The sequence below is a fragment of the Caretta caretta genome, chromosome 1 (assembly GCF_965140235.1).
Source record: "Caretta caretta isolate rCarCar2 chromosome 1, rCarCar1.hap1, whole genome shotgun sequence".
Lineage (NCBI taxonomy): Eukaryota > Metazoa > Chordata > Testudines > Cheloniidae > Caretta > Caretta caretta.
The window spans coordinates 355,447,037-355,473,383 of NC_134206.1; the positions used below are offsets into that span (position 1 = coordinate 355,447,037).

General features: G+C 44.1%; 1 protein-coding gene across 1 annotated transcript; it reads left to right on the plus strand.

The window, feature by feature from the left end:
- The first annotated feature begins 4,320 nt into the window (after positions 1-4,320).
- LOC125630686 (guanylyl cyclase-activating protein 1-like) lies at positions 4,321-23,725 on the plus strand. The gene is made up of 4 exons (XM_048836927.2): positions 4,321-4,518; positions 12,800-12,949; positions 18,497-18,587; positions 22,740-23,725. The coding sequence occupies exons 1-4, from the start codon at positions 4,321-4,323 to the stop codon at positions 22,865-22,867; spliced, it is 567 nt and encodes a 188-aa protein (XP_048692884.1). The 3' UTR covers positions 22,868-23,725.
- The last annotated feature ends 2,622 nt before the right edge of the window (positions 23,726-26,347 follow it).

Here is a 26,347-nt window from a genome sequence, read left to right on the forward strand (position 1 = left end):
GAGGGGTCAGGACTAATTGGGGTCAGGTGACAGCCTGAAACACCTTGGCCTCTTAAAAGGGCTGAGAAGACTCCGTTTGCAGGGAGCAAGTTACAATCTTGTGGAAGGCCCTGAAGTATGGTCTGGAAGATGGGGTAAGACTGTGAGGGTACTCTAGGGACAGAGCCTAGGAGTCAGGGCTCTATCCTGGGGCCTGGGAGACTTAAAAGGGTAGCCCCGAAAGGGCTGGGAACTGAGCTTGGAGGATGGGCTGAAGAGAATCCTAAGCAGCGTGGAAGGACCTTTTTGTTTGGGTGAACTTCTGATGGACTTCTGTTACCCCAGAAGGGGGTCTGGACTAGATATGACTTAGCTGAAGGACTAACTTGTGGACAGAAGCAGGGCCAAAGAGGTGATCAGTGTGGGTACTAGAGACAAAGACCCGGCAATGTGACGCCAGGTGGTGCTGTGGTCGTAAGTGAAACCACTTACACTTCTCTTTGCCACTGAACCAGTTTGGTCTTTTATCCAAAGTTCAGGGGGTAGCTGTGTTAGTCTGTATCCACAAAAACAACAAGGAGTCTGGTGGCTTTTTAAAGACTAACAGATTTATTTGGGCATAAGCTTTTGTGGGTAAAAAACCCACTTCTTCAGATGCATGGAGTGAAAATTACAGATGCAGGCATTATACTGACACATGAAGAGAAGGGAGCTACCTCACAAGTGGAGAACCAGTGCTGACAGGGCCAATTCAATCAGGGTGGATGTACTCTAATCCCAATAACTGATGAGGAGGTGTCAATTCCAGGCGAGGGAAAGTTGCTTTTGTAGTGAGCCAGCCACTCCCAGTCCCTACTCTAGCCCAAATTAATGGTGTTACATTTGCAAATGAATTTTAGTTCTGCAGTTTCTCTTTGAAGTCTGTTTCTGAAGGTTTGTTTATTCAAGTATGGCTACTTTTAAATCTGTCATAGAATGTCCAGGAAAATTGAAGTGTTCTCCTACTGGGTCTTGTATGGTACCATTCCTGATGTCCGATTTGTGTCCATTTATTCTTTTACGTAGAGACTGTCTGGTTTGGCCAATGTACATGGCAGAGGGACATTGCTGGCATATGATGGCATATAACACATTAGTAGATGTGCAGGTGAATGAGTCCCTGATGGTGTGGCTGATGTGGTTGGGTCCTCTGGTGTCACTAGAGTAGGTATGGGGACAGAGTAGGCAATGAGGTTTGTTACAGGGATTTGTTCCTGGGTTAGTGTTTCTGTGGTGTGGTGTGTAGTTGCTGGTGAGTATTTGCTTCAGGTTGGGGGGCTTTCTGTAAGTGAGGACTAGCCTGCCTCCCAAGGTCTGTGAGAGTGAGGGATTGTTTTCCAGGATAGGTTGTAGTTGTTGATGTGCTGGAGAGGTTTTAGCTGGGGGCTGTATGTGATGGCCATTGGTGTTCTGTTATTTTCCTTGTTGGGCCTGTACTGTAGCAGGTGACTTCTGGGTACCTGTCTCACTCTGTCAATCTGTTTCCTCACTTCCCCAGGTGGGTATTGTAGTTTTAAGAATGCATAAAAAAAATTTTAAGTATGGCTATTTGGACTCTTCCCCTCAGACCCTATGCTACCAGTACTCCTAGCTATCTTCAAGACACCATTGACTTCCTGAGGAAACTACAATGCATTAGTGATCTTCCTGAAAATACCATCCTGGCCACCATGGATGTAGAAGCTCTTTACACCAATATTCCACATGAGGATGGACTACAAGCTGTCAAGAACAGTATCCCTGATGAGGCCACAGCATACCTGGTGGCTGAGCTTTGTGACTTTGTCCTCACCCACAACCATTTCAGATTTGGGGACAACTTATACCTTCAAGTCAGCAGCACTGCTATGGGTACCCACATGGCCCCACAGTATGGCAACGTTTTTATGGCTAATTTAGAACAATGTTTCCTCAGCTCTCGTCCCCTTGCGCCCCTCCTCTACTTGCGCAACACTGATGACATCATATGGACCCACAGAAAGGAGGCCCTTGAAGAATTCCACCTGGATTTCAACAATTTCCACCCCACCATCAACCTCAGCCTGGACCAGTCCACACAAGAGATCCACTTCCTGGACACTACAGTGCAAATAAGTGTTGGTCACATAAACACCAGCCTATACTGGAAACCTACTAACCTCTATACTTTCCTGCATGCCTCCAGCTTCCATCAAGGACACATCACACAATCCAAGCCCTAAGATACAACTGAATTTGCTTTAATCCCTCAGACAGATCTTTTATCAAGCATTCTTAAAACTACAATACCAACCTGGGGAAGTGAGGAAACAGATTGACAGAGCGAGACCCTAAGTTATCCCCAAATAAATCTGTTAGTCTTTAAGGTGCCACCAGACTCCTTGTTATCAAAAGTTGTTGTCTTTTTTGATTGTGGAATTGTGGTGGTTTAGCTATCTAGTAAACTTCTCTTAAATAAATCCCAATTTTCATTCAAATTCTTTTGTCTAAATTTTTCCTCAGTCAGTTTTATAATTTTCCTTTTGGGAAATTAACACTCTTGAATCACCAAGGCTTGGTGCCAACAGGTTGGGGCAGTCCTCTGTTTGCTCATACTGAATGTAATCAAGTCATGATCACTGGTCCCTAGGCAACCACCAAATTCAAATGAAATGATTAACTTAAGTCTAAAACAGAGTTCTCATGCTGAATATCTCTTTGTGTTACAAAATTTTATAAACTAGAATCTCTAATGGTATTTTACTATTGGCTGCATCAGACTTCCAACGTGTTTCCCAAATTGATATCCTCCATAACAACATTCTTCTTTCCACACATCAGACAGGTGCTTGAGGAGTAACTCATCATGTTCTCCAGTTTGATTTGGTGATCTGTGTCTCACTCACTCTCACACACACACACCCCCTCCAGTACCCCTCCTGGGCTTTGTTAGTTAGCATATTGACCCATATGTATTCAAGACCCTGTGGTTTATAGCTTCTAAAGCTAGAAGGCACCATTGTGAACATCTACTCTGACCTTCCATATAGCACGGGCCATAGAACTTCCCCAGCATTCCTAAAGCAGATCTTTTAGAAAAACATCCAATCTTGACTTTAAAATAGTCAGTGATGTAGACTCCATCACTGAGTTCTGAGTTATCAATAACTCTGAGAGGTAATGATGTCTTGTAGTCACCCCCTTACCTCATTTACCCACTCTATCCTTCCTAAACAGATTGTAGACAGTGATTATTAACATTCCAATCATGTAAACTGTGCCAACAGGTTTCAATAATGCCAATTATATAAAAAAAATTCTCATCAATCAGAATTTCCAATTCATCTTGTTTCCCAGAGTCCCAGAATTGATATATAAACAACTGGAAAAACTTCTCTTCATATTCTTTATCACATTGGTTCAATTTGTTCATGACACAGTGAGTTAGTTTGTACCACATTTGCCTCTTTAGCACCCTCCCCTTGCTTTGTTAGTATGATGAGAGCCATGTACAGCGAATATTTAGGTAGCCTTGTACATTTAGTATTGGCTCTTTGCTCGCAGAACTGGTGGCCACTGATCCATATTTCATGTCAAAATTGAAGAGATGGTTCTTAGTTTAATTAAAAAGTGTTCTAGTCTTTTGTGAGGGACACTGTAGAAATAATGTAATGTGTGAATGGGGACTCTAAAGAGAGACCTGTTTGTGCGGAAGGGAAATTGGATGTGAGAAGATAGGCTGTAATGGAATCTCTAGGGTAGAGAAGGTTATTGCCCTTTGTGCCTATGAGTCTTCTCTGCCATGTATAGGACAGTTTCTGTGATATCAAAATCTCCCCATATGTGTTTTATACAAAGTTATCAAAGACTTTGACTCAGTCACTGTGAAGGCACAGAGAGGAGCAGATCACAGTTCTAATTCTTCATTTTTTTTTTTTACTGCAAACACCAACCTTCCACCTTTTTTGCCAGAAAGGTGGAATAACATCTTCATGTAAAATTAGACCAATGCATGGAAAACAAGGGCAATACCAAGGCAGTCCCTCCTGCCAGTATCTGATTATCTCTCACCCCTTCTGATTTACTTCCTGAAATAGCAGTGCTTTGCTAGATTATCCTTCAACTTCTTTCCATTTCCAGGAGACTTTATATCATTGAGGCTTTAAGGTTTCTAAGTCAGCATAAGAGCAGATTAACAACTGTAATTGGCTTCTGGGAGGGTATATCCCTCACTTAAATGAGCTGATGTTGAGAGTGAAGGTGGAAGGCAGCAGGCAGAGGTTGCTTTGAGAACTGTAAGAGGAAGAGGTGATTCCAGAGGGCTCTTAGCATCCCACCACACAAATGGGGAGCAGTGGTAGTTCTACAGTAGATGATCTGCAAGCTGTTGAGATCCACCATTGGTACAAAAAGTTTATGACAGAGTGTCCATCGGGACAGCTGACTGAGCATGAATTTAAACAGTTTTTTGGGCTTCGGGGGCTGGATCCAGAGGCCAATGAGTACATCGAACAGATGTTCCGCACTTTTGATATGAACAAGGTATGTTCTTACCCAACGGGAAACTTAGACAGCCTTGTACAGCTCACAAAGAAACCAAAGTATCACGGTTAGTGCAGTCATGATTGCATCTCCAATTTTACTTCCAAATCTTGGTCAGCAGAATGCTTTTTAGCAGGGGCACCAAACTTAAACATCTGAATGTAAGAAATGTGCCTTAGGGAGGGAGATGGAGTTTAGAATATTGAAAAAGAGAGGGGAGCCTGACTGTCACATTACTGTTCATTGCTCTGGCAGGGTTAGTATATTTCAGGGATCCTGTGTATTTGTAGTATGTAGGAGTGCAAAATTATGCATTTTACGTTCCTTTTTTTGTATTCTTGGGTGATTCTCAGGTAAGAGAGGTACCTGTATCTTTGCTATGGCACTTCATTGTCTGTCTTTCCTGAGTTTGGTCACCTGCATAATGAGCCCTCTTCTCAGGTGCTTGCAATAAGCTGCAGTGCATCTCTCTTGCTTCACTAATAGAGCATTGTAGGAAGTGGATGCAGGTTTAACCAGGCTCTTTCCAGCCCTTTTATTACAGTCCTGTAGTTTGCCCAGTATCAGATATCACTTGAGAATATGGAACACTAAAATAGATTTATTTGTAAACTTTACACAATGGGGCAGTTTCCAGACTGTTTGCAATTGAAATGACTGTCTTATGGATGTGTAGGGGGTCCAGCTTAGGGCTTTCAACAGAGGATAGAGAAATGGGGTCTGGAGCATCTATGAGGCAGGGTAGGACTCCTCCCTGCTGCCTGAAACCCCTGATTCCAAGGCTGATGCATCCCATGTAGCTACCTCCCTCCTACAAGCTCCTGACTATCTTACTGAGGTGGCAAGCTAGAGAGGAGCATGTATCTGTGGGTCAAGGAGGGAACTAATCATTGGCAGATGTGAAATGGATAGATGACTGTAGTCAGGTTGGTAGAGGGAAAGAAAAGCACTGGGGGAAGGGGAATCAGAAGGTCTTGCAGGAATTACCAGGTACAAGTGCTTCCCTAGTTGTCATCTCTTTATAGAGATGCTGAGGCATCCTCTGTCCTTTTGCTTTTACAGCATTTTTGGGAAGTACAGTCAGTTTACAGTGGAGTACTTAAAAACTGAAAAGCACCAGAGCTGCCTTGGGGCCCAGTACATCCAAGTCATGAGCCATTGATTCAGTGGGTCTGGAGACGTAAAGGTAGCTGTCTGCTTTCATTTAGGAAAACAGTATGTCTCTAGCTCCCTTCCTTGTGACAACAGCCTTGAAAACGTAAATGGATGTAAATCAAGCTCTAAGGCTGAGAGAGATGAGCAGCTGCACTCATGTACAGCAGTACAGGGCTGAGGGTTCTACATAAATATCTCATATCCCAAAGAATCACTGTCCCTTCCTAAAATCCACAGGTCAGTCCTGTATCTAGAGTGGTGACCATGGTAAACAGGAAATTGTTTTGCAGGCCCACCCAAAAATGTTAAGACAGCTCAGACAAAGCCCTTCGCTTTTCAGAGTCGCTTTCTTGAGGTATTTTGGTACTGTGAGAAGTAGTGAAGAATGGGGATGTTCAGTAGGTTATTATTAATGATAAAAGAATATTATATATATTTCCAGTGCCTGGCACTATAGTGTTTAGGCAGCAGGTTGTGCAGTAAATATTAATTATTTAAAAGGGTACCTTTTTTTATAAAATGACTAGATTTGAAGTTGGAGTAGTTAAATAAAGGCATAACAACGCAAGAGCAATGGGTGTGAAGCTGAGGTTTGGCAGGTCAATATAGGTGACCTCCCATCTCACACAGAATGTATAACACATCTCCCCTAATAAGTATGAAGGAAGCCTAATGTGTTGAGCTCTTGTTTAGGGTTATTACAGAGCATAGGACTAAGACTACGTGTAGCTTTGTAGTGAATGGCAACCATCTGTCTCGAAAGATGATGGTGTAAGCACCAAAGCTGTTGAGTTACCATTTGTTGTTCTGCAACATTGCGAGTGGCTAAAAAGGCAAATTCTTGAGTGACAGTCTTGCCACAGATAATGCAAACATAAAGCACAGAGCCTATGATGAAGCCTCATGCTTGAGGCCAGTTATACATGCCTCTTTGCTTTCTTTGCTTTCCTCTTGCAACCACCTCTCTTTAGTTTCTTCGACTCCCTGATGAAGCACAGCCCTCCAATGTAGCGTGTTGCTAGCTGCAACTTCTCAGCTTGTAGTGTCAGTGTTGAACGTTTTCAGGTCCCTCTTGCAAACATCTTTGAACCTGAGCCTAGGTCATCCAAGCTTTCTAATGCATCCATGCATTGGTCTTGGGCATTGCAGACTGTGCAAGGCCAAGTGCTGTGTGCAGGCGGTGCTTGCTGTGGGTGCAGGAATATTTGACTGGTATTATAGACATGAGAGAGAAAAAAGCAGAAGGGTTAATAGTGGAAACAAATCAGTCCCTAGTGTGAGGAGCTGAATTACATAAGTGTCTCACCTAATACCAAAATTATCCTGGGGGACCTAAGAGCCAATTTTCCTGAACAGCTTAAGACTCTGAGAACTCTCCTGAGAGCAAACAGGCCAGGAAAAGCTAATTAATTTCTATACCTCACTGTTTAGCTCTTTCCATGTCTAGGACTTCTCTGTTAGGTCCCATCTAGTCCATTCCTCCTATGCCCACAGCTCGGGCTACTTCAGGATTGTTCCCTACACTCTGTTCTCTGTTGCTTTCCCCAGCCTAATTGTAAATATCCCAAGTGATGGAGCTTCTACCTCTTCCCTTGAGAGACCATTCCAAAACCCAGTAGATGCTATTCAATAGTTCTTTCCTGCTATTCAAGCTACAACTGCCTTTTACATCCTATTATCCCTATGTCTTTAGGGATGAGAGATTCAAATATGGCATTTCTTTAATAGCACAAAAAAGTGGCCACCGGAACTTAGTGTAATATTTCTGAGTATTATCCATCTGCTGGTAACAGGAGCCAGTAACCTGGGGGCGGTGGAGTAAAATAGCAGTGATATATTTAGCAGTATGGCATGCTCATTTAAAGGGGTATGAGTCCCCTTTGTGCTTGGATGCCCTTTCTGGGACCAGGACAGAATAATGCATTGCTCCTCAGATTAGCTCTAGGTGTCTTGCATTTTGTCTCATATTTGGCACAGTCTATTTAATGCTTCAATAGAGGGCTGCTTGTCTAGAGCAGAGAGGCAATGGGTCACTCTGCAGGCTGTTGGTGGACATCCCACCTGGCCCAACCTGAGGCAGAAATCCCCTTTCTCACATCACCTGTGGGCAAACTCTTCTTGAGAGACTCAAAGATTCAAAGAGTTTAAAGCCAAAAGGGACAATTAGATCATTTAGACTGACTTCTTGTATATCACTGGCCATTTGATTTCACCCACTTACCCCTGTATTGAGCCTAATAACTTGGGTATGACTAAAGCATAAGTTGTGTTTAGTCAAAGCAGGGTGGATAAAAGTCCATTTTAAAAAAAAATTAAAGGATTTTTTTTATTTAAATCAGATTTTTTAATTTAAATTAAATGTTCATTTTTAAAAACAAACCTATTTGAAATTATGACAATCTGTAGTAACTTTAGGCCTTAATATAATAAACTAATTTAAATTAAATTAAAAAAATGTCAAGCAGTACGTTAGCTGCTGGAGCTTTAAAGAAATTCAGACTACTAAACTTAAGGAAGTCACTGGCTAAGCGCCTGGAACCAGAGTTGTTTGACTGCTAAACCAGCTTTTGACAACAGTAACCTTTTCTGCAGGTGCAGAGAGAATATTTTGTTCATATCAGTTTATTCAACAAGTTGAAGAAAATAGTCATTCAACTGAAAGTTGAGAAACTGATGGGGAATTGAAAAAGCAGGAAAGCTTCTTTTAATCCATGAATAAAAATGAGGTGTGAGAGGATGAGATCTAATAATTCTAAAATCTTGAAGGACATTGTGACCAGAAACAATCTGTTCATTTCATTAGCTATAGATAATACTTCCTTTGTTTAATAAGTTAATTTGATTTAAATGCAAAATATTTATACAACCATTTAAAAAGAAAAGGAGTACTTGTGGCACCTTAGAGACTAACAAATTTATTTGAGCATAAGCTTTCGTGAACTACAGCTCACTTCATCTGATGCATGCAGTGGAAAATACAGTGGGGAGATTTATGTACACAGAGAACATGAAACAATGGGTGTTACCATACACACTGTAATAAGAGTGATCAGTTAAGGTGAGCTATTACCAGCAGGAGAGCGGGGGGGTGGGGAGGGAAACCTTTTGTAGTGATAATCAAGGTGGGCCATTTCCAGCAGTTGACAAAAATGTGTGAGGAACAGTGTGGGGGGGATGGGGGAATAAACATGGGGAAATAGTTTTACTTTGTGTAATGACACATCCACTCCCAGTCTTTATTCAAGCCTAAGTTAATTGTATCCAGTTTGCAAATTAATTCCTATTCAGCAATCTCTCATTGGAGTCTGTTTTTGAAGTTTTTTTGTTGAAAAATTGCCACTTTTAGGTCTGTAATCGAGTGACCAAAGAGATTGAAGTGTTCTCCGACTGGTTTTTGAATGTTATAATTCTTGACGTCTGATTTGTGTCCATTTATTCTTTTACGTAGAGACTGTCCAGTTTGGCCAATGTAAGGTTCCCCGCCACACCCCCCCACCCTCCCAGCTCTCCTGCTGGTAATAGCTCACCTTACCTGATCACTCTTGTTACAGTGTGTATGGTAACACCCATTGTTTCATGTTCTCTGTGTATATAAATCTCCCCACTGTATTTTCCACTGCATGCACCCGATGAAGTGAGCTATAGCTCACGAAAGCTTATGCTCAAATAAATTTGTTAGTCTCTAAGGTGCCACAAGTACTCCTTTTATTTTTGCAGATACAGACTAACATGGCTGCTACTCTGAAAACAGCCATTTAAGGTAGTTTTATTTAACTAATAAACGTAATTTTAAAATGCTGCTTTTGTGCATTTTTAATTGAATTCCGATTTCCATCCAAATACAGCTTGGCACAATCAATCAGTAAAAAAATTATTAATCTAATTAAATAAAATATTTTATTTACCTTTTTCTAACATTAAAAAGTAAAAATAAAGAATCTGAATAAATATTAAGCTATATAATTGCTTAAGTAAAAGTCTCTCTCTCTCTCTCTCTCTCTCTCTCTCTCTCTCTCTCTCTCTCTCTCTCTCTCTATATATATATATATATAATCTAGTGTGTGTGTGTCAGCCTGGTGAGCAAAAAGTGCCAAATTTAGAGTAAATGCTATAGTCAGTTACAAATCCACATATTTTAATACTTACCAACCAATGAGAACGAACCTTTCTTTAGATAAATAACTGATAGTACAAATGCAAACAAGGTTATAATTGATTATTGAAATCAAGGTTTCTTGCTTGATTTTTCAAATCAAAGTGATCAATCTACTCTGGATTAAATCATGGGATCATCCAGAAAGGCATCCAGTCTTGATTTTAAAACATCAAGAGACTGAGAACTCACCACTTCCCTTGGTAGTTTATTCTAGTGTTTATTCACCCTCACTGTTAAAAATGTGTGCCTTATTTCTAATTTGAATTTATCTGTCTTCAGCTTCCAGGCATTGGTCTTGTTATGACTTTCTCCATTACATTAATGATCCCTATAGTACTTGGTATTTTCTCTCGGTGAGGGTACTTATACACAGTAATCAAGTCACCTCTCAACTTTCGTTTTGTTAAACTAAACAAATTGAGCTTTAGTGCCACTCCCCCATATAGTGCCACTCGCCCAGTGCACCCTAGTCTGTCATTCCTATATACAGTATTATGTACCCTGGTATTACCATGTCCCATTAATTATCATTATTCCACCAAGTTTCTGTGATGTCTATTATATCAATATCCTCATTTAATACCAGGCACCTTTTTGACCTTGCCTTCTCTAACATAAACACATAGCAGCAGGTATATTTACATTAAACAAATAATCCATACACCACCAAAACAAGACTTTCCACTGCACATGCTGCTTCCTGTGGGAAGAGGATGAGAGAATAAACATACAACATATGTGTGGTCACATTGCTTAATGTGCGGCTGGAATGTGCACAGATACTATGGTGAGGAATGCCATATAAGACTCTGAATAGAATGGAATAATGAATACACATACAGAGAGGCATTCGTCATACAGTAGTTTTCATAAGAGCAATTCCATAATATTAACCAGACTTCATAAGCTGTAGAGACAGATCACCAAAATCATCATAGTTTCCAGCTCTCAGGAGGGAGTGCAAAATAGAGGGTCTGCACTCTGAGACTGTACCTAAGGACCCCAAGGTGGAGGGGCAATGGCTGGACTCTGTTTAGGCTCCAGATGCTTAAAACACCCTAGGGATCTAGTGGCTTGGGTTCCCACACAGCAGTATCATGGGTGGCCAGCAGGGGCAGGCCAATAATATCTGTGATGGGGTTAATTAACTTGCTGAACAATTTATATAGGGATGTGCTGGATTCTCTATCACTATAACCAGATTAGATATATTTCTAAAAGTTATGCTCTATTGCAGTGGTCCTCAACCTTTCCAGACTACTGTACCCCTTTCAGGAGTCTGATTTGTCCCAATTATCCCCAAGTTTCACTTCACTTAAAAACTACTTGCTTACAAAATTAGGCATAAAAATGCGAAAGTGTCACAGCATGCTGTTACTGAAAAATTGACTATTTTCTCATTTTTACCATATAATAAAATTAATCAATTGGAATATAAATATTGTACTTACATTTCATTATACAGTATATAGAGCAGTATAAACAAGTCATGGTCTGTATGAAATTTTAGTTTGTACTGAGTTTGCTAGTGCTTTTTATGTAGCCAATTGTACAACTAGGCAAATATCTAGATGAGTTGATGTACCCCCGGAAGATCTCTAAGTACCCCCAGGGGTACACATACCCCTGGTTGAGAACCACTGCTGCATTGCAACCAGATGTTATGGACTTGATGCAAGAATCAGTTGGTAACACTAAGGCCTGCATTATGTAGGAGGTCAGACTTGATCATAGTGGTCCCTTCTGGCCTTAAAATCTGTGAAGTCCCTTAGTACATTAGAATGCATGGCATCCAGATCCATGCTCTGATCTCAGCACAGGTGAATCCCTATTTGTTCCCCTGACTTCTGTCTCTGTCCTCTCTGAGGCAGAAATTAACCCCAGAAATAACTGCTGCACTCAGCTATAAACTAACACTTTTAGCTGGGTAGAGCCAGACCTCAGTTAGTACAAAGGACCATTCAGGGGCCCCTAGGAGGGGAAAGTCACACATGCCTCCCCACACCTCAGCAACAGTACAATGGACCAAGTCCCCTGTGCCTAAATATACAGAGGAATGCTCTCTAATCAGATTAGGAGTCCTATCAGCCCCTGGCCAAAGTTTCTTAATCCGAAATTAGTGTTACTTCTGCCACTGTCAGTGCGAGCTTGGAGTGGTGACTTCATCTCTGATGCATTGTCTGGTATCCATATTCATGGATGCCATGATGGTCAAGTCTCCTCTGCTGCATATGGACCATCCTCCCATCTTTCCTGTAAATATGCCCCATCCTGCTCCTTAGGCTGATACCCTAACCCCAAGTTCAAGATACATTTGGGTCTCTTCCTCCTCCCAGCAATAGTAATGTGTGCTCTTGCCTAAGCCCTGTGGCTCCTGTCTGCAGTTCAGCCTCTGTGCCAGCTGATTGGCATGGACACAACCACTTGGGAATGGCTGAGCTCCTGCTCTGAACTGGCATTCCTCTCCTACAATGAGAGATGGGCTGACAGCAGGAAGTCAGGGGTGAGCTGTCATTCCAGTCCTCTAGCCAACCAGTGTTCTGGGGCTGGCTCTCCTGCCCCCTAATCAGTCATGGCTTTTGGGGAGAAGGACATGATCATGTACATGTGGAGTGAGGGCTTCATATCTGGAAAGCACTGAGCACAGGGGGCTATTATAAACATGTAAGAGATAATAATTACATGGAGCCTGTTTTCTCAAGTGTTCCAGAACCATTTTGTAGAAAAATCTGAAGTTGACCCATAACTGTCGCATGCATCCTGTGCAGAGCCAAGCTGCTGCCTGTTTCCTCTTCCCAACTTGGACTAAAGCCAGCCATTTTCTGCTAAGGCCAGGCTTCTGGTGCCCAGGCACTTAGCTACATCTTTCCCAGACTTGACCTTGCAGAGATATTAGCTATAGAGGCAGCGTTCTCTCAGCACCTATGTCTGTGAACTCTAACTCTCATGATCCCTTTCGTGTTCCCACAGGATGGGTATATCGATTTCATGGAGTATGTGGCTGCACTCAGCCTAGTTCTCCGGGGAAAGATGGAACAGAAATTACGTTGGTACTTCAAGCTCTATGATGTGGATGGCAATGGCTGCATTGACCGACATGAACTGCTCAACATTATTAAGGTGATAACACTGGGGGTTGTGTACACTTTGGCCCTCATTACTCTGTAAATCAGTGGGATGCCCACACTGAATCTCACCAGCACTGGTGGACCAGCGGAGAATCCAGAGAGATTCCTGCAGTGTGCAGCTCTCAATTCTGGCCGCTTTCCCTGTCACAGATCCAGTAGAGCCACTCTTTTGGCCACGCACCAGACTCCTGTGAGGTGATCCAGCTACTGGATCTCGTGTTTAAGCCGCCAAAGTCTGAACTGAGTCGAGGCACTGCTCCAGCCTTAGGATTCTAGACACACTTTCAGGATGCAGCTTCTCTATCAAGCACTCCCTACTAAGGATAGAGACCTTGTGGCCCAACTGCCTAGCCTCTCTTACCAAGGCTGATGCCTCCAGACTTCCTCTTAGTTCAAACACACTCTCTCCCTGAACTCCAGATGTTGTAGGTATTCTGGGACCCTGGTTTATTTTACCTCTTCAAGGGGCATATGGTAGGCATAGCACATATCACATGCAGACTTTCTTTGCACAGGTTTCCAAAACACCATTCTCTGTCTTTAATACCATGAGAAATACACAGGAAGTACAGGACCACAGAAAACAACAAACATCCTGAATGCACTGCCCCCACTCTAGCTCACCCTCCCCTTTGGGAGTTCTTGGGGGACATCTGAGTTCAGCTAGGAAGTCAGTTGGCTAACTATTGACTTAGTTCTAAGTAGCAGGTTTAAAATATCATTGAATCATAGAATATCAGGGTTGGAAGGGACCTCAGGAGGTCATCTAGTCCAACCCCCTGCTCAAAGCAGGACCAATCCCCAATTAAATCATCCCAGCCAGAGCTTTGTCAAGCCTGACCTTAAAAACTTCTAAGGAAGGAGATTCTACCACCTCCCAAGGTAACGCATTCCAGTGTTTCACCACCCTCCTAGTGAAAAAGTTTTTCCTAATATCCAACCTAAACCTCCCCAATCTGCAACTTGAGACCATTACTCCTTGTCCTGTCATCTTCTAGCACTGAGAATAGTCTAGAACCATCCTCTTTGGAACCACCTCTCAGGTAGTTGAAAGCAGCTATCAAATCCCTACTCATTCTTCTCTTCTGCAGACTAAACAATCCCAGTTCCCTCAGCCTCTCCTCATAAGTCATGTGTTCCAGACCCCTAATCATTTTTGTTGCCCTTCGCTGGACTCTCTCCAATTTATCCACATCCTTCTTGTAGTGTGGGGCCCAAAACTGGACACAGTACTCCAGATGAGGCCTCACCAATGCCATTGGCCTTCTTGGCAACAAGGGCACACTGTTGACTCATATCCAGCTTCTCGTCCACTGTAACCCATAGGTCCTTTTCTGCAGAACTGCTGCCGAGCCATTCGGTCCCTAGTCTGTAGCGGTGCATGGAGTTCTTCTGTCCTAAGTGCAGGACTCTGCACTTGTCCTTGTTGAACCTCATCAGATTTCTTTTGGCCCAATCCTCCAATTTGTCTAGGTCCCTCTGTATCCTATCCCTACCTTTCGGCGTATCTACCTTTCCTCCCAGTTTAGTGTCATCTGCAAACTTGCTGAGAGTTCAATCCACACCGTCCTCCAGATCATTTATGAAGATATTGAACAAAACCGGCCTCAGGACCGACACTTGGGGCACTCCACTTGATGCTGGCTGCCAGCTAGACATGGAGCCATTGATCACTACCCTTTGAGCCCGACAATCTAGCCAGCTTTTTATCCACCTTATAGTCCATTCATCCAGCCCATACTTCTTTAACTTGCTGGCAAGAATACTGTGGGAGACTGTGTCAAAAGCTTTGCTAAAGTCAAGGAACAACACGTCCACCGCTTTCCCCTCATCCACAGAGCCAGTTATCTCGTCATAGAAGGCAATTAGATTAGTCAGGCATGACTTGACCTTGGTGAATCCATGCTGACTGTTCCTGATCATTTTCCTCTCCTCTAAGTGCTTCAGAATTGATTTCTTGACGACCTGCTCCATGATTTTTCCAGGGACTGAGGTGAGGCTGACTGACCTGGAGTTCCCATGATCTTCCTTCTTCCCTTTTTTAAAGATGGGCACTACATTAGCCTTTTTCCAGTCATCCGGGACTTCCCCCGATCGCCATGAGTTTTCAAAGATAATGGCCAATGGCTCTGCAATCACATCCGCCAACTCCTTTAGCACTCTCAAATGCAGTGCATCCGGCCCCATGGACTTGTGCTCATCCAGCTTTTCTAAATCATCCCGAACCACTTCTTTCTCCACAGAGGGCTGGTCACCTCCTCCCCATTGTCCTGCCCAGTGCAGTAGTCTGGGAGCTGACCTTGTTCGTGAAGACAGAGGCAAAAACAGCATTGAGAACATTAGCTTTTTCCACATCCTATGTCACTAGGTTGCCTCCCTCATTCAGTAAGGGGCCCACACTTTCCTTGACTTTCTTCTTGTTGCTAACATACCTGAAGAAACCCTTCTTGTTACTCTTAACATCTCTTGCTAGCTGCAACTCCAGGTGTGATTTGGCCTTCCTGATTTCACTCCTGCATGCCTGAGCAATATTTTTATACTCTTCCCTGGTCATTTGTCCAATCTTCCACTTCTTGTAAGCTTCTTTTTTGTGTTCAAGATCAGCAAGGATTTCACTGTTAAGCCAAGCTGGTCGCCTGCCATATTTACTATTCTTTCTACACATCAGGATGGTTTGTCCCTGTAACCTCAATAAAGATTCTTTAAAATACAGGTTTCAGAGTAACAGCCGTGTTAGTCTGTATTCGCAAAAAGAAAAGGAGTACTTGTGGCACCTTAGAGACTAACCAATTTATTTGAGCATGAGCTTTCATGAGCTACAGCTCACTTCATCGGATGCATACCGTGGAAACTGGAGCAGACTTTATATATACACAGAGAATATGAAACAATACCTCCTCCCACCCCACTGTCCTGCTGGTAATAGCTTATCTAAAGTGATCATCAGGTTGGGCCATTTCCAGCACAAATCCAGGTTTTCTCACCCTCCACCCCCCCACACAAATTCACTCTCCTGCTGGTGATAGCCCATCCAAAGTGACAACTCTTTACACAATGTGCATGATAATCAAGTTGGGCCATTTCCTGCACAAATCCAGGTTCTCTCACCCTCCTCCCAAAAACCACACACACAAACTCACTATCCTGCTGGTAATAGCTCATCCAAAGTGACCGGTCATTTTGGATGAGCTATTACCAGCAGGATAGTGAGTTTGTGTGTGTGGTTTTTGGGAAGGGGGTGAGGGGGTGAGAGAACCTGGATTTGTGCAGGAAATGGCCCAACTTGATTATCATGCACATTGTGTAAAGAGTTGTCACTTTGGATGGGCTATCACCAGCAGGAGAGTGAATTTGTGTGGGGGGGTGGAGGGTGAGAAAACCTGGATTTCTGCTGGAAATGGCCCAACCTGATGATCACTTTAGATAAGCTATTACCAGCAGGACAGTGGGGTGGGAGGAGGTATTGTTTCATATTCTCTGTGTATATATAAAGTCTGCTCCAGTTTCCACAGTATGCATCCGATGAAGTGAGCTGTAGCTCACGAAAGCTCATGCTCAAATAAATTGGTTAGTCTCTAAGGTGCCACAAGTACTCCTTTTCTTTTTTTAAAATACAGCCAGCTCTCCTGGATTCCTTTCCCCCTCATGTTATTCTCCCAGGGGATCCTGCCCATCAGTTCCCTGAGGGAGTCAAAGTCTGCTTTTCTGAAGTCCAGGGTCCGTATTCTGCTGCTCTCCTTTCTTCCCTGTGTCAGGATCCTGAACTCAACCATCTCATGGTCCCTGCCTCCCAGGTTCCCATCCACTTTAGCTTCCCATAATAATTCTTCCTGGTTTGTGAGCAGCAGGTCAAGAAGAGCTCTGCCCCTACTTGGTTCCTCCAGCACTTGCACCAGGAAATTGTCCCCTACACTTTCCAAAAACTTCTTAGTTTGTCTGTGCACCACTGTATTGCTCTCCCAGCAGATACTGGGGTGATGGAAGTCCCCCATGAGAACCAGGGCCTGCGATCTAGTAACTTCCGTTAGTTGCCAGAAGAAAGCCTCATCCACTTCATCCCCCTGGTCCGGTGGTCTATAGCAGACTCCCGCCACGACATCACCCTTGTTGCTCACACTTCTAAACTTAATCCAGAGACACTCAGGTTTTTCTGCAGTTTCATACCAGAGCTCTGAGCAGTCATACTGCTTCCTTACATACAGTGCAACTCCCCCACCTTTTCTGCCCTGCCTGTCTTTCCTGAACAGTTTATATCCATCCATGACAGAACTCCAGTCATGTGAGTTATCCCACCAAGTCTCTGTTATTCCAATCACATCATAATTCCTTGACTGTGCCAGGACTTCCAGTTCTCCCTGCTTGTTTCCCAGGCTTCTTGCATTTGTGTATAGGCACTTGAGATAACTCGCTGATCGTCCCTCTTTCTCAGTATGAGGCAGGAGCCCTGCCCTCTCGCACACTCCTGCTTCCTCCCGGTATCCCACTTCCCCACTTACCTGAGGGCTTTGGTCTCCTTCCCCCGGTGAACCTAGTTTAAAGCCCTCCTCACTAGGTTAGCCAGCCTGCTTGCGAAGATAATAAGAATATAACTGTAGCTAGGCCACTAAGTAAGAGTGACCACAGCATAAATTAATGCAACATTCTGGGGGGAGAAAGGGTACCAAAAACACAACAAGGTGACACTCAACTTTAGCAAAAGACATTTTAAAAAGACTGAAGAAGGTTGCTAAAAAGTCTCTCAACTCAAAATGATCAAATTAAAATTCTTAGGATCAGCATGCTGGCCGTTGTCTGAGATAGCATCTTCAGTTGTATGGAACCTGCTCAGAGCCAACCTGGTAGTTTCTATGTTTCTAGGAGTGCTTTTTGATATTTTCACTTGACACAAGGTTTGCAACCTTTTTCTTTTGGATGCATGTCCTTTGGGTTTACCTTTGTTGTCTCGTGTTTGGATTTCTATAAAGCACTCTGTGAGGCTGCACCTTAAATTAAATGAATAACTGCAACTAGTTCTGAATACGGTGGTCTGTTTATCCAGCAACGTTACCTCTGGAGAGCATGTGACCCCACCAGTGCTCTATGACTTTTCCTTGGTACAAACTGATTTCCAGGTAAAGTTCAAGGGGTGAATTTTAACCTCTAAAGACCTAAGTAATTTGGGTCCTGCCTTCCTGCCTCCGTCATTGTCTGATTCATGGGCAGTTGTTACCAGCTGCTTGGGCTAGTACTCCACTGTCTTGCATGAGTGGAGGCTGTTGGAGGGCATGCTGAGTGAGCATTAGTTGCCCATTCCATCCACCAGAGTCTGGATTTCATGCCCTTCAGGGCATGCTGTGAGGCTTGGTGGTTTCTCTAGGCTTTTCCCATGGAAACAGTGGGTGGGAGCGGGGAGACACCTTTGCTCATATTGAGGCCATTTGTGAGTGTTTTATATTCTGAGCCTGCACTATGAGGTGTGTGATTGATCAATCCCACCCATGGTCCCATGGCAGCAGATTAATCCTGGGCCAGCTGCTTAGTTCCTCCTCTTCTCTTCCAGGCTATTCGTGCTATTAATGGCTGTGACCATGAAACTAGTGCGGAGGAGTTCACCAACCGAGTCTTCAATAAGATCGATGTCAATGGCGATGGTGAGATTCCTGTCTCTGCCTTCTTACTCAGCTCATCCGTCGGCCTCTCTCATTTCATCTTGCCAGCAATCCACTGGGACCCAGTCTCCTCCAATAGCCTCCTTGCTAACTTTATGCTCTCTTGTCTTTGATAAGATCTCTCACACCCCTCCATCTATGTCCTTTCCTGAAGCATTGCTTCCCTCATTTAATGCTTCTGTAACCCACACACCTCCTGGGTGCGGTGTTCTGTCCTAACTAGTGGCAACAAGACCACTTACAGAGAGAAAATGATTCTGCTCTACAGCCTGAGCTAACAGCCAGTTGGCTTTTAGCTCATGCAGTCGAGGCTAATGCACAAAGCTCCAGAGGTCCCCAGTTTGATCCTGCCCGACAATGACTGGGGTCTGTTGGCATTATACTTCCCTTTCTGAATGCTCTGTTGATTGGCATTGATTATATTATCCTCCTTTCAGTCTTCATTAATCAAGTCCCATATCTGCCGCTCCATTATCTTGTCTGGGATCGCTGTCAGACTGAAAGATCTATAATTACCTGAGTGGGGAGGTTTTGGGGGGATACTGAAGGTGGGGGAGATCATCATGAGGTATGAAGGGTTTGGGATCAGAGAGGGTGGAGCAGAGAGTTCATGGGCAACTTTTTCAGCTGGACACAAATGAATGGGAAGCCTGTGAGCATGACAGGCTCTAATATGGGGCAACAAAAAATGATAAAACAATCAAGGGTAGAGAAAAGGTTTGTATATCGGAAGAGGAGAGGGGAAGAGAACTGATCAAGCCAGAAAGTGAAAGTCACACCTGCCAGGAGCCCTGCCTTGTCTGGACCAGTTCCAGCTTTTGGACATCTGTCTTGGGAAGCTGGAGTCTAGGCTAATACCCCAGTATTGTGGTAGGTAAGCTCCATACTTTCTGCAGCCCCTCTACTCCAAATAGTTCAGGTGTCTTGAGCTACTAAGTGTCAGTACATGGCCCATTGCCCCTCTGGAAGGACACAAGTCTGATGTGAGTAAAGCCAACTGCTGGATTCCACATGCACTTACATCAACCATGTCGGGGAAAAGCTGAATCGCTGTTCCAAGCTCTGGATCTTTAAAGTACACTCCCAGGTGCACAATGTGTATCTTTCACCCTTCCTTGGGATGTGGGGCTCAGCAGTCCAGCTGCCTTAGACCTGTTCCCTCAGAGTTCCACCTCACTGTGGGAGCACTGAGCTTCTCAATTAACCTTTTCAGGGACAATGTGGCCAGCAAGCAAGGAACACAGACCTAGTCAAGAACTCTTAATCACTATCAATTTATGCTTAGGAAAGCACTAGAGAGTTACAGATCTGTGCAAAATAACAAACAGTCCTGAGATGCACTCTGAGGTCTGGTCAGCATTTCAGGGAGGTAGCATCCCTCTTCTAGCCTGAACTTCTGACAGGTGGTGACCACTCTGTCAGAGAAGCCCCCTCCTTGAATCTAGGTTCTGCCAAGTACCCAGCTGGGAAATGCCAAACTGTTATGTGAGTCCTACATGAAGAAAACCATTATCTCTTGAGCTGGGCAGTCACTGAGAGTTTTTCAAAGTTGATGGCTCCATCATCAATAGTCCTCTACAAGGTGTCCCATGTGCCTCCTGAGTGTGGCAGTGTCTGGAACAGACAGACCTTATCCAGGCCAGGCTGTTTTTTTAACCTAGAACACAAAATGGCAGCTAGAGTACAAAAATGGAGTTTACAAAACAAAAGGTCACTCAGTTTGATACAGCCGTATCCCACTCTGTCACACTAGATTTTATTTTTTTGAACAGGCAGCAGAGCAGCATCAGCTACTAGTTCTTTTCCCAGGCTTGTGGTAGAGATTTTCACATTTTGAAGAGTGTTGATGTTCATTGGCAAAATGCAGAACTGTCTCAAGCCAAGGTTCGAACAGACACTTCAAGAGGTATTGGATGGTTATATGGATAATAAGCATATTCATAATTACAACAGTGAAGACTAACAAAAGAGATATAAAAGAGTTATAAACTTCCTGCTTTAGGGCTTCAGCCACTCTCTAACTATTGGGGGTTAGGAGGAGTCTTTCCTGTGGACAGATTATCCTATAGCTTCCTAAAGTGCAAATTCATGCACTTAGAAACTAACAACAAGAATTTCTGCTGTAGGCTGGGGCAGGGTGTGTATGTCAACAGTGGAAATGACAGAGGGTGAGAACAACTTGTGTGTATTAATCAACTGCAGCATGCCTATGAGGCTCCAACATAATGGGGCTATAAAAAAGCAAATGCAATCCTAACATGTATCAGGCGAAATATTTTTCCAGTAGAGAGAGGAAAATATTTATGCTGTTTTATGAAGTACTGGGAACACCTTATCTGGAATATTGGGTACAGTTCTGGTCACCATGTTCAAAAAAAGATTAATTCAAATTGGAACAGGTGCAGAGAAGGGCTACCAGGATGACTGGGGAATAGAGAACATAAGAACAGCTACACTGGGTCAGACCAAAGGTCCATCTAGCCCAGTATCCTGTCTTCCAACAGTGGCCAATGCCAGGTACCCCAGAGGGAATGAACAGAACAGGTAATCATCAAGTGATCCATTCTTTGTCGCCAATTCCTAGCTTCTGGCAAACAGACGCTAGGGACACCATCCCTGGATAATAGCCATTGATGGACCTATCCTCCATGAATTTATCTAGTTCTTCTTTGTACCCATCTCATGTGAGGAGGCTAAAAGAGCTTGGCTTGTGCACCCTAGCAAAATTAAGGCAGAAAAAGGATATAAAAAAGGATGTCTTCATAAATACATCAGGAGAGAAAAAACAAAGAGAGAGAAGAACTGTTTAAGCAATGTTGGTACAAGAATAAATGTGTATAAATTTAGTCTGGAAATAATAATAAATTATTAATAAATTTAGTCTGAAAATTAGAAGGTTTCTATCAGAGGAATGAGGTTCTGAAACAGTCATCCAATAGGAGTAGTGAGTACAAACAAACTAACTAGCTCCAGGGTGGATCTTGAAATACATTATTAACAAGATTATATGCCAGGGTTTCCTGTAATTACAGGGAACGGATTTGATGACCCAGGAGGCCCTTCCAATCCTAGGTCCCTAATGTGAGGCTTCCTGACTCTTCCCCCTAAGCATCGGAGAAAGGACACTGGACTAGATGGACCATGAGTCTGATCCAGTCTTGCAATTCCTGTGTTCCTAGAAGCCAGCAACTCCTGGCAATCTCTCTGTCTCCAGTGAGGATTGTAGGACTCAGCATTACACAGAATCCAGCCTTTTAAGACAGGAGAGGGAGATATTGGCAAAAATCCAATCAATTTTTTCTCTCTGTGTTTATGGAGGATGTAGAACTGGTGCCAGAAATTTTCCAAGAGAGAAAGTGGAATTAGGGATGGAAACCAGGGTCCCAGCTAAATGAGGATTGGGGGAATTGGAGCTTGGGATAATAAAAAGTCACTTGGGCCAGGGCAGGCAGTAGAGCCACAGGAGGTATGTCACTTTAGCTTAGATAGGTTTTCTGTCCTCTGGCCTTCCCTCTCTTACTCTCTCCTGTTCCCCCAACATAAGCCCCATTCAGTTGCCTCCCTGTGAATTCCAAAAGAGGCCCATTCCCTGAACGTTATCTTTGCCGCTCCCATGCATCTGCTGGCTGCCTTGCCTGCATGGAGCCTCTCCAAGCTGCCTGCTTCTGTTGCTTCTTAGCCTTCTTAGCAGGAGCCAGTAGTGGCAGAGGTGGGCACAGCAGTACTTCAGGCTAGCCCTGGGAGACTCAGGCCAATGTCAACTCACTGTTTAGAGCAGCTTCCCCATGGCCCTTCCTCCTTGGCCCCACAGACCTTCCCTTCTGAATGATCCACTGCCCTGTAATGTAGCCCCAAGTGGCCTGTCTCTGGAGAGGAACTAGTTTCTTATGAGTTAACTCCTTTTTGGGAAGGAGGCAGGCACCAAGGTCAGACTTGCATGGAGATAAAGGAGGCTCCAGACCTACCAACACTGCCAATTCTGGTGGCTTCAAAATGGGCAGGCTGTTTGGTACTTCCAAACACTGACTTGGGGGGGGGCACTGATTGATTGTGCAGGGGGCAATTATTCCCACCTTTCTCTGCCCCAGACACGAATGAGAGTGACCTGGTGTGATCTGTCTCTGTCTGAAACAGGCGAGCTTTCACTGGATGAGTTTGTGGAAGGAGCCAGGAAAGATGAGGAGTTCATGGAGGTGATGATGAAGAGCTTGGACCTGTCACACATTGTGACCATGATCAACAACCGGCGGCACAGTGTCTAGAGCCATCTCGGAGAGAGAGCGGTGTGTGAAAGAGAGACTACAGATGGGTGTGCAACTAGGTAAAGAAGTTGGGGGTGAGAATAAAACAGATAACGTATGTGGGTTGAGCGAGATGTGGTTCTCTGTGTGTGTGTTTTCTTTTGCGTGTCTGTGTGTGCTTGAACACATTCTGCAACTCAGACACATACACACAACACTGGTTCAGCAAACTTGGACCCCTGTGATGCTATTTGATTGGCCTTCTGAGCCAAAAGGACCAAGTGCACACCTTTCTCCCCTCCATCTGCCCCAGATTGCTCTGACATGCCCAATAACACGGAGAGTGTCAAACCTATGGGGTGGGGCATATGTAATGTGTCCAGAACATATGTTTGTGTCTGTGGCAAAAACTTGGAGAAAAGTGAGGCTGGAAAGCCCCAGGGGATTCAGCTTTTATTAGCATAGAACTCTGTCAGCACAAAGCAACTCATGTTTCACTTGACGTGGCATTGGTGTGAGTGCACTAATGGTCCTGATAGCACTTCATCCTCCCTTGGTTGGGTGAAGCGCACATGTGCTGTAGGTTTGGCAGCCTGTCTGAACTGGCCCTGCTCACACAAAGCCAACTAGCTAGAAGAAACAAATTAACCACTAAGTCAGTGGTTCCCCAAACTTTTTACTAAGGTGACTCATCAACAGCATTTTTATCTTTTTTATGACCCCCCCCTTTACATATATACACCCTCCTCCCCGATACCTCCCTGCCTGGTATAGTGGAGAGGTCGTGGGAGAGGCTGCTCTGTACTCACCCCCACAAGAGTAGCTCCCATCTCACAGAACTGGGCCTTTCTCCCGGCTCCAGGTGTTGCTACCTGGTGCACAGGGTCACAATGCCACTCAGGTTTGGCCCAGCCACCCCTTTGTCATGAGGGAGGAGAGACTAGGCCAAATTTGAGTGAGAGGCATTGTGACCCCATGCACCAGGTCACAACGTCCAGTATGGGAGCTGGACCCACTCCATGGGATAGGAGAGACTGCACCAGGCCAGGACAAATGTATGTTTGCTTAGGGCCCCATGACCTATCTAGAACCTTCCCATGACCCACTAGTGGGTTGGGACTCACCATTTGAGGAGCACCGCCCAGTGGTGATGGGTCCTGTTCCCTGCTGACACCCAGGGACTGAACTGCGCTGGGCACCATTATTAGTGTTGTTTGCAGCTTTTGCCAGAACATGGAATTCTTCCGTCTGATTAAAGGTGCAAAGTGCAGTCACACTGCATGGTGGAAGGATCTCCACCCAACTTGGAAAGCCAAAAGCAGTATCCCAGTGAGAAGCCCTCTCTGTGGTCTTTGCACCTCTCTGTGCTCTTTGCACCTGAAGCCATGGCTCTGGTATCTCAGAGCCAGTTGCCTCGCTGTTTTGCATAGGGACAGCCAGTAGAATCATGAAACCATCCCTTTGTCACATATTCTCTGTTTTCTTTTCAATGCAGCTAACAAATAGTCTGGTTTCTGATACTGTGGCTGCCTGGCTGAACCCAATGCTGTACTTCAAACCAACACTGTTTGTAAACTGGTCTGCACCTTTGCTCATGTGGGGTACTGGTCTGCTGGCAGAAAGCTGTGGGGTGGGGAGAGGCAAAGCTCAGCAAATAAATTATGACTTGTACCAGAGTGCATGTTCCCAGCTGCGGATTTGTTGGCTGAACAGGGTGGAAGGGGATTACTGCCACCGCCCCGACCTAACTCAAGTCCAGCTAAGTGTGACAGAGAGACTTATAGACGCACACCTTTCATCAACCTCATGAAATTCCTAAGAAGATGATTGTGGTTCACTGTGTTGGATTTTGCTAATCCAGTGAGATCAAAGCACAATTTCTATGTCAAACTCTGCTGTACATGAGTTTTCCTCTGCAAGGGACATTTACTGCTTCCATGTACATTTTGGGGGCTGAGGTGGCTCCTATGAAGAGAGGGATGCTGCAGCTGTCCTTCTGGCTAGGTGCCAGTGGAACTCTGGGTAGAATGCAGTGTCAAGAGTATTTCTAGTGACACTGAGCCGTTGCTCCAGAGAAACTCAAGTGATCTGTGACTCCTGCCGCTGTGCTGTGCATAGGGAGGGATGCACACCAGTGTCTGCTGCATGGGGAAAATCTAGTTTTTGCTTTAATAGGACACTAAAGAATTTTCTGTATATGCTGCCGATGTTCAAGAGAAGTCACTAAATAGTTACAGGTGCTTGTTGTGTCTTGTGCTGTGTAGCTCTACATACTTATGAGCATATATAATATTCTTGGCATGTGCTGAAACACAAATACACCTGTACAATGCAGTCTCCATATTAATTTTGGCTATCTGTAAGTATTTAGTTATTTTTACACTATTTAAGTCAGCTGACATGTCCTTGCACCCTGCACGTCACCCCTTTTCACAGCATCCATCACAGTCAATGAATGCTTTGCACTAACAAGGCAATGGGCAAAACATGGCTTTAGTGAGGTGCAGGAAGTTGGTGCTGTGTTTAGACTCATTAGTCCTGTTCCTTTTTTTTGTTGGAGAATTTTATTGTTTGCCTGTTGTCGCTGTGGCCAGTCCATCCTGTGACTGATGGAGTCTGCAGGGCATGTGCCTTTATTAAGAAGTTTTGTTGTTTTGAAGGGATGGGGAGGATTTGTAAATAGGAAGTTATTTTTGGAAATATTTGGCATTCTTTGTATAGTTAAGAATAAAAAATTCTATAAATCCACGCTCGCTCATGACAGTGCCTTTTATCAGCAGGATTGTGAGCAGGTGCTGGGAGGGGTGATCGCCACTCTTAGAAGATAAATCTAGTTCTATGTTTGTATTTCATCTCCTAAAATAGAGTAAATAGAGAGCAGTTCATTTTCAGCATTCCATGAAGCACCCCTGCACCCGTCCCACCCCCGATCTCTAATAGCCCAAAACTCTGCCTGGAATAAAGGTGACTTGGGGGCAAAAACTTGATTTTAAAATAGATTTTATTTGAGCCTTCACATCTTATTCTTTCTTATTTTCCAGACACCTATAATATTTGGGTCACAAAGATGGTTATTGTTGAGAGAACTAGTGTCAGTTTTAGCCCTGCATCAAAGCTGGGCTTGTTGCAGAGACTAGAAGGGACTGGGGAGGAAAAGGTGCCTTTCTGCTACCTTTGCAAATCTCCTATGCTGGGACTGCCAAGGGCTGGATTGTACCCAGCACAAGTTACAGTAGTCTCATTTATTAGCTGTTAGAGAGGTTACACAAACAAGCACTTCTCTATGGATCAGAGGTTATTTAATATTTGTTCTTGATGCATGGATGCCACTTTCAGCTCTCCCAGTATAGAAAAAGAAGCCAGGCATAGAAGCTAGAGTTGGAAAAGAGCTTAGGGCAGCTGGATCACCACCCTGCCTATTCAAGGTGTAGTATGAGCAGAAGTGGAGGGTGATGGAAATTTAAATTGTTTACTGGGGAGGAAGTGGTTTAGGGTGTGAAA

Excerpts from the sequence above, each read along its gene's own strand:
- LOC125630686 (XM_048836927.2), top strand. The coding sequence starts at position 4,321 with ATGGGGAGCAGTGGTAGTTCTACAGTAGATGATCTGCAAGCTGTTGAG. Across the intron at positions 4,519-12,799 it reads GCACTTTTGATATGAACAAG|GATGGGTATATCGATTTCAT; the intron begins GTATGTTCTTAC and ends GTGTTCCCACAG. Across the intron at positions 12,950-18,496 it reads AACTGCTCAACATTATTAAG|GCTATTCGTGCTATTAATGG; the intron begins GTGATAACACTG and ends CTTCTCTTCCAG.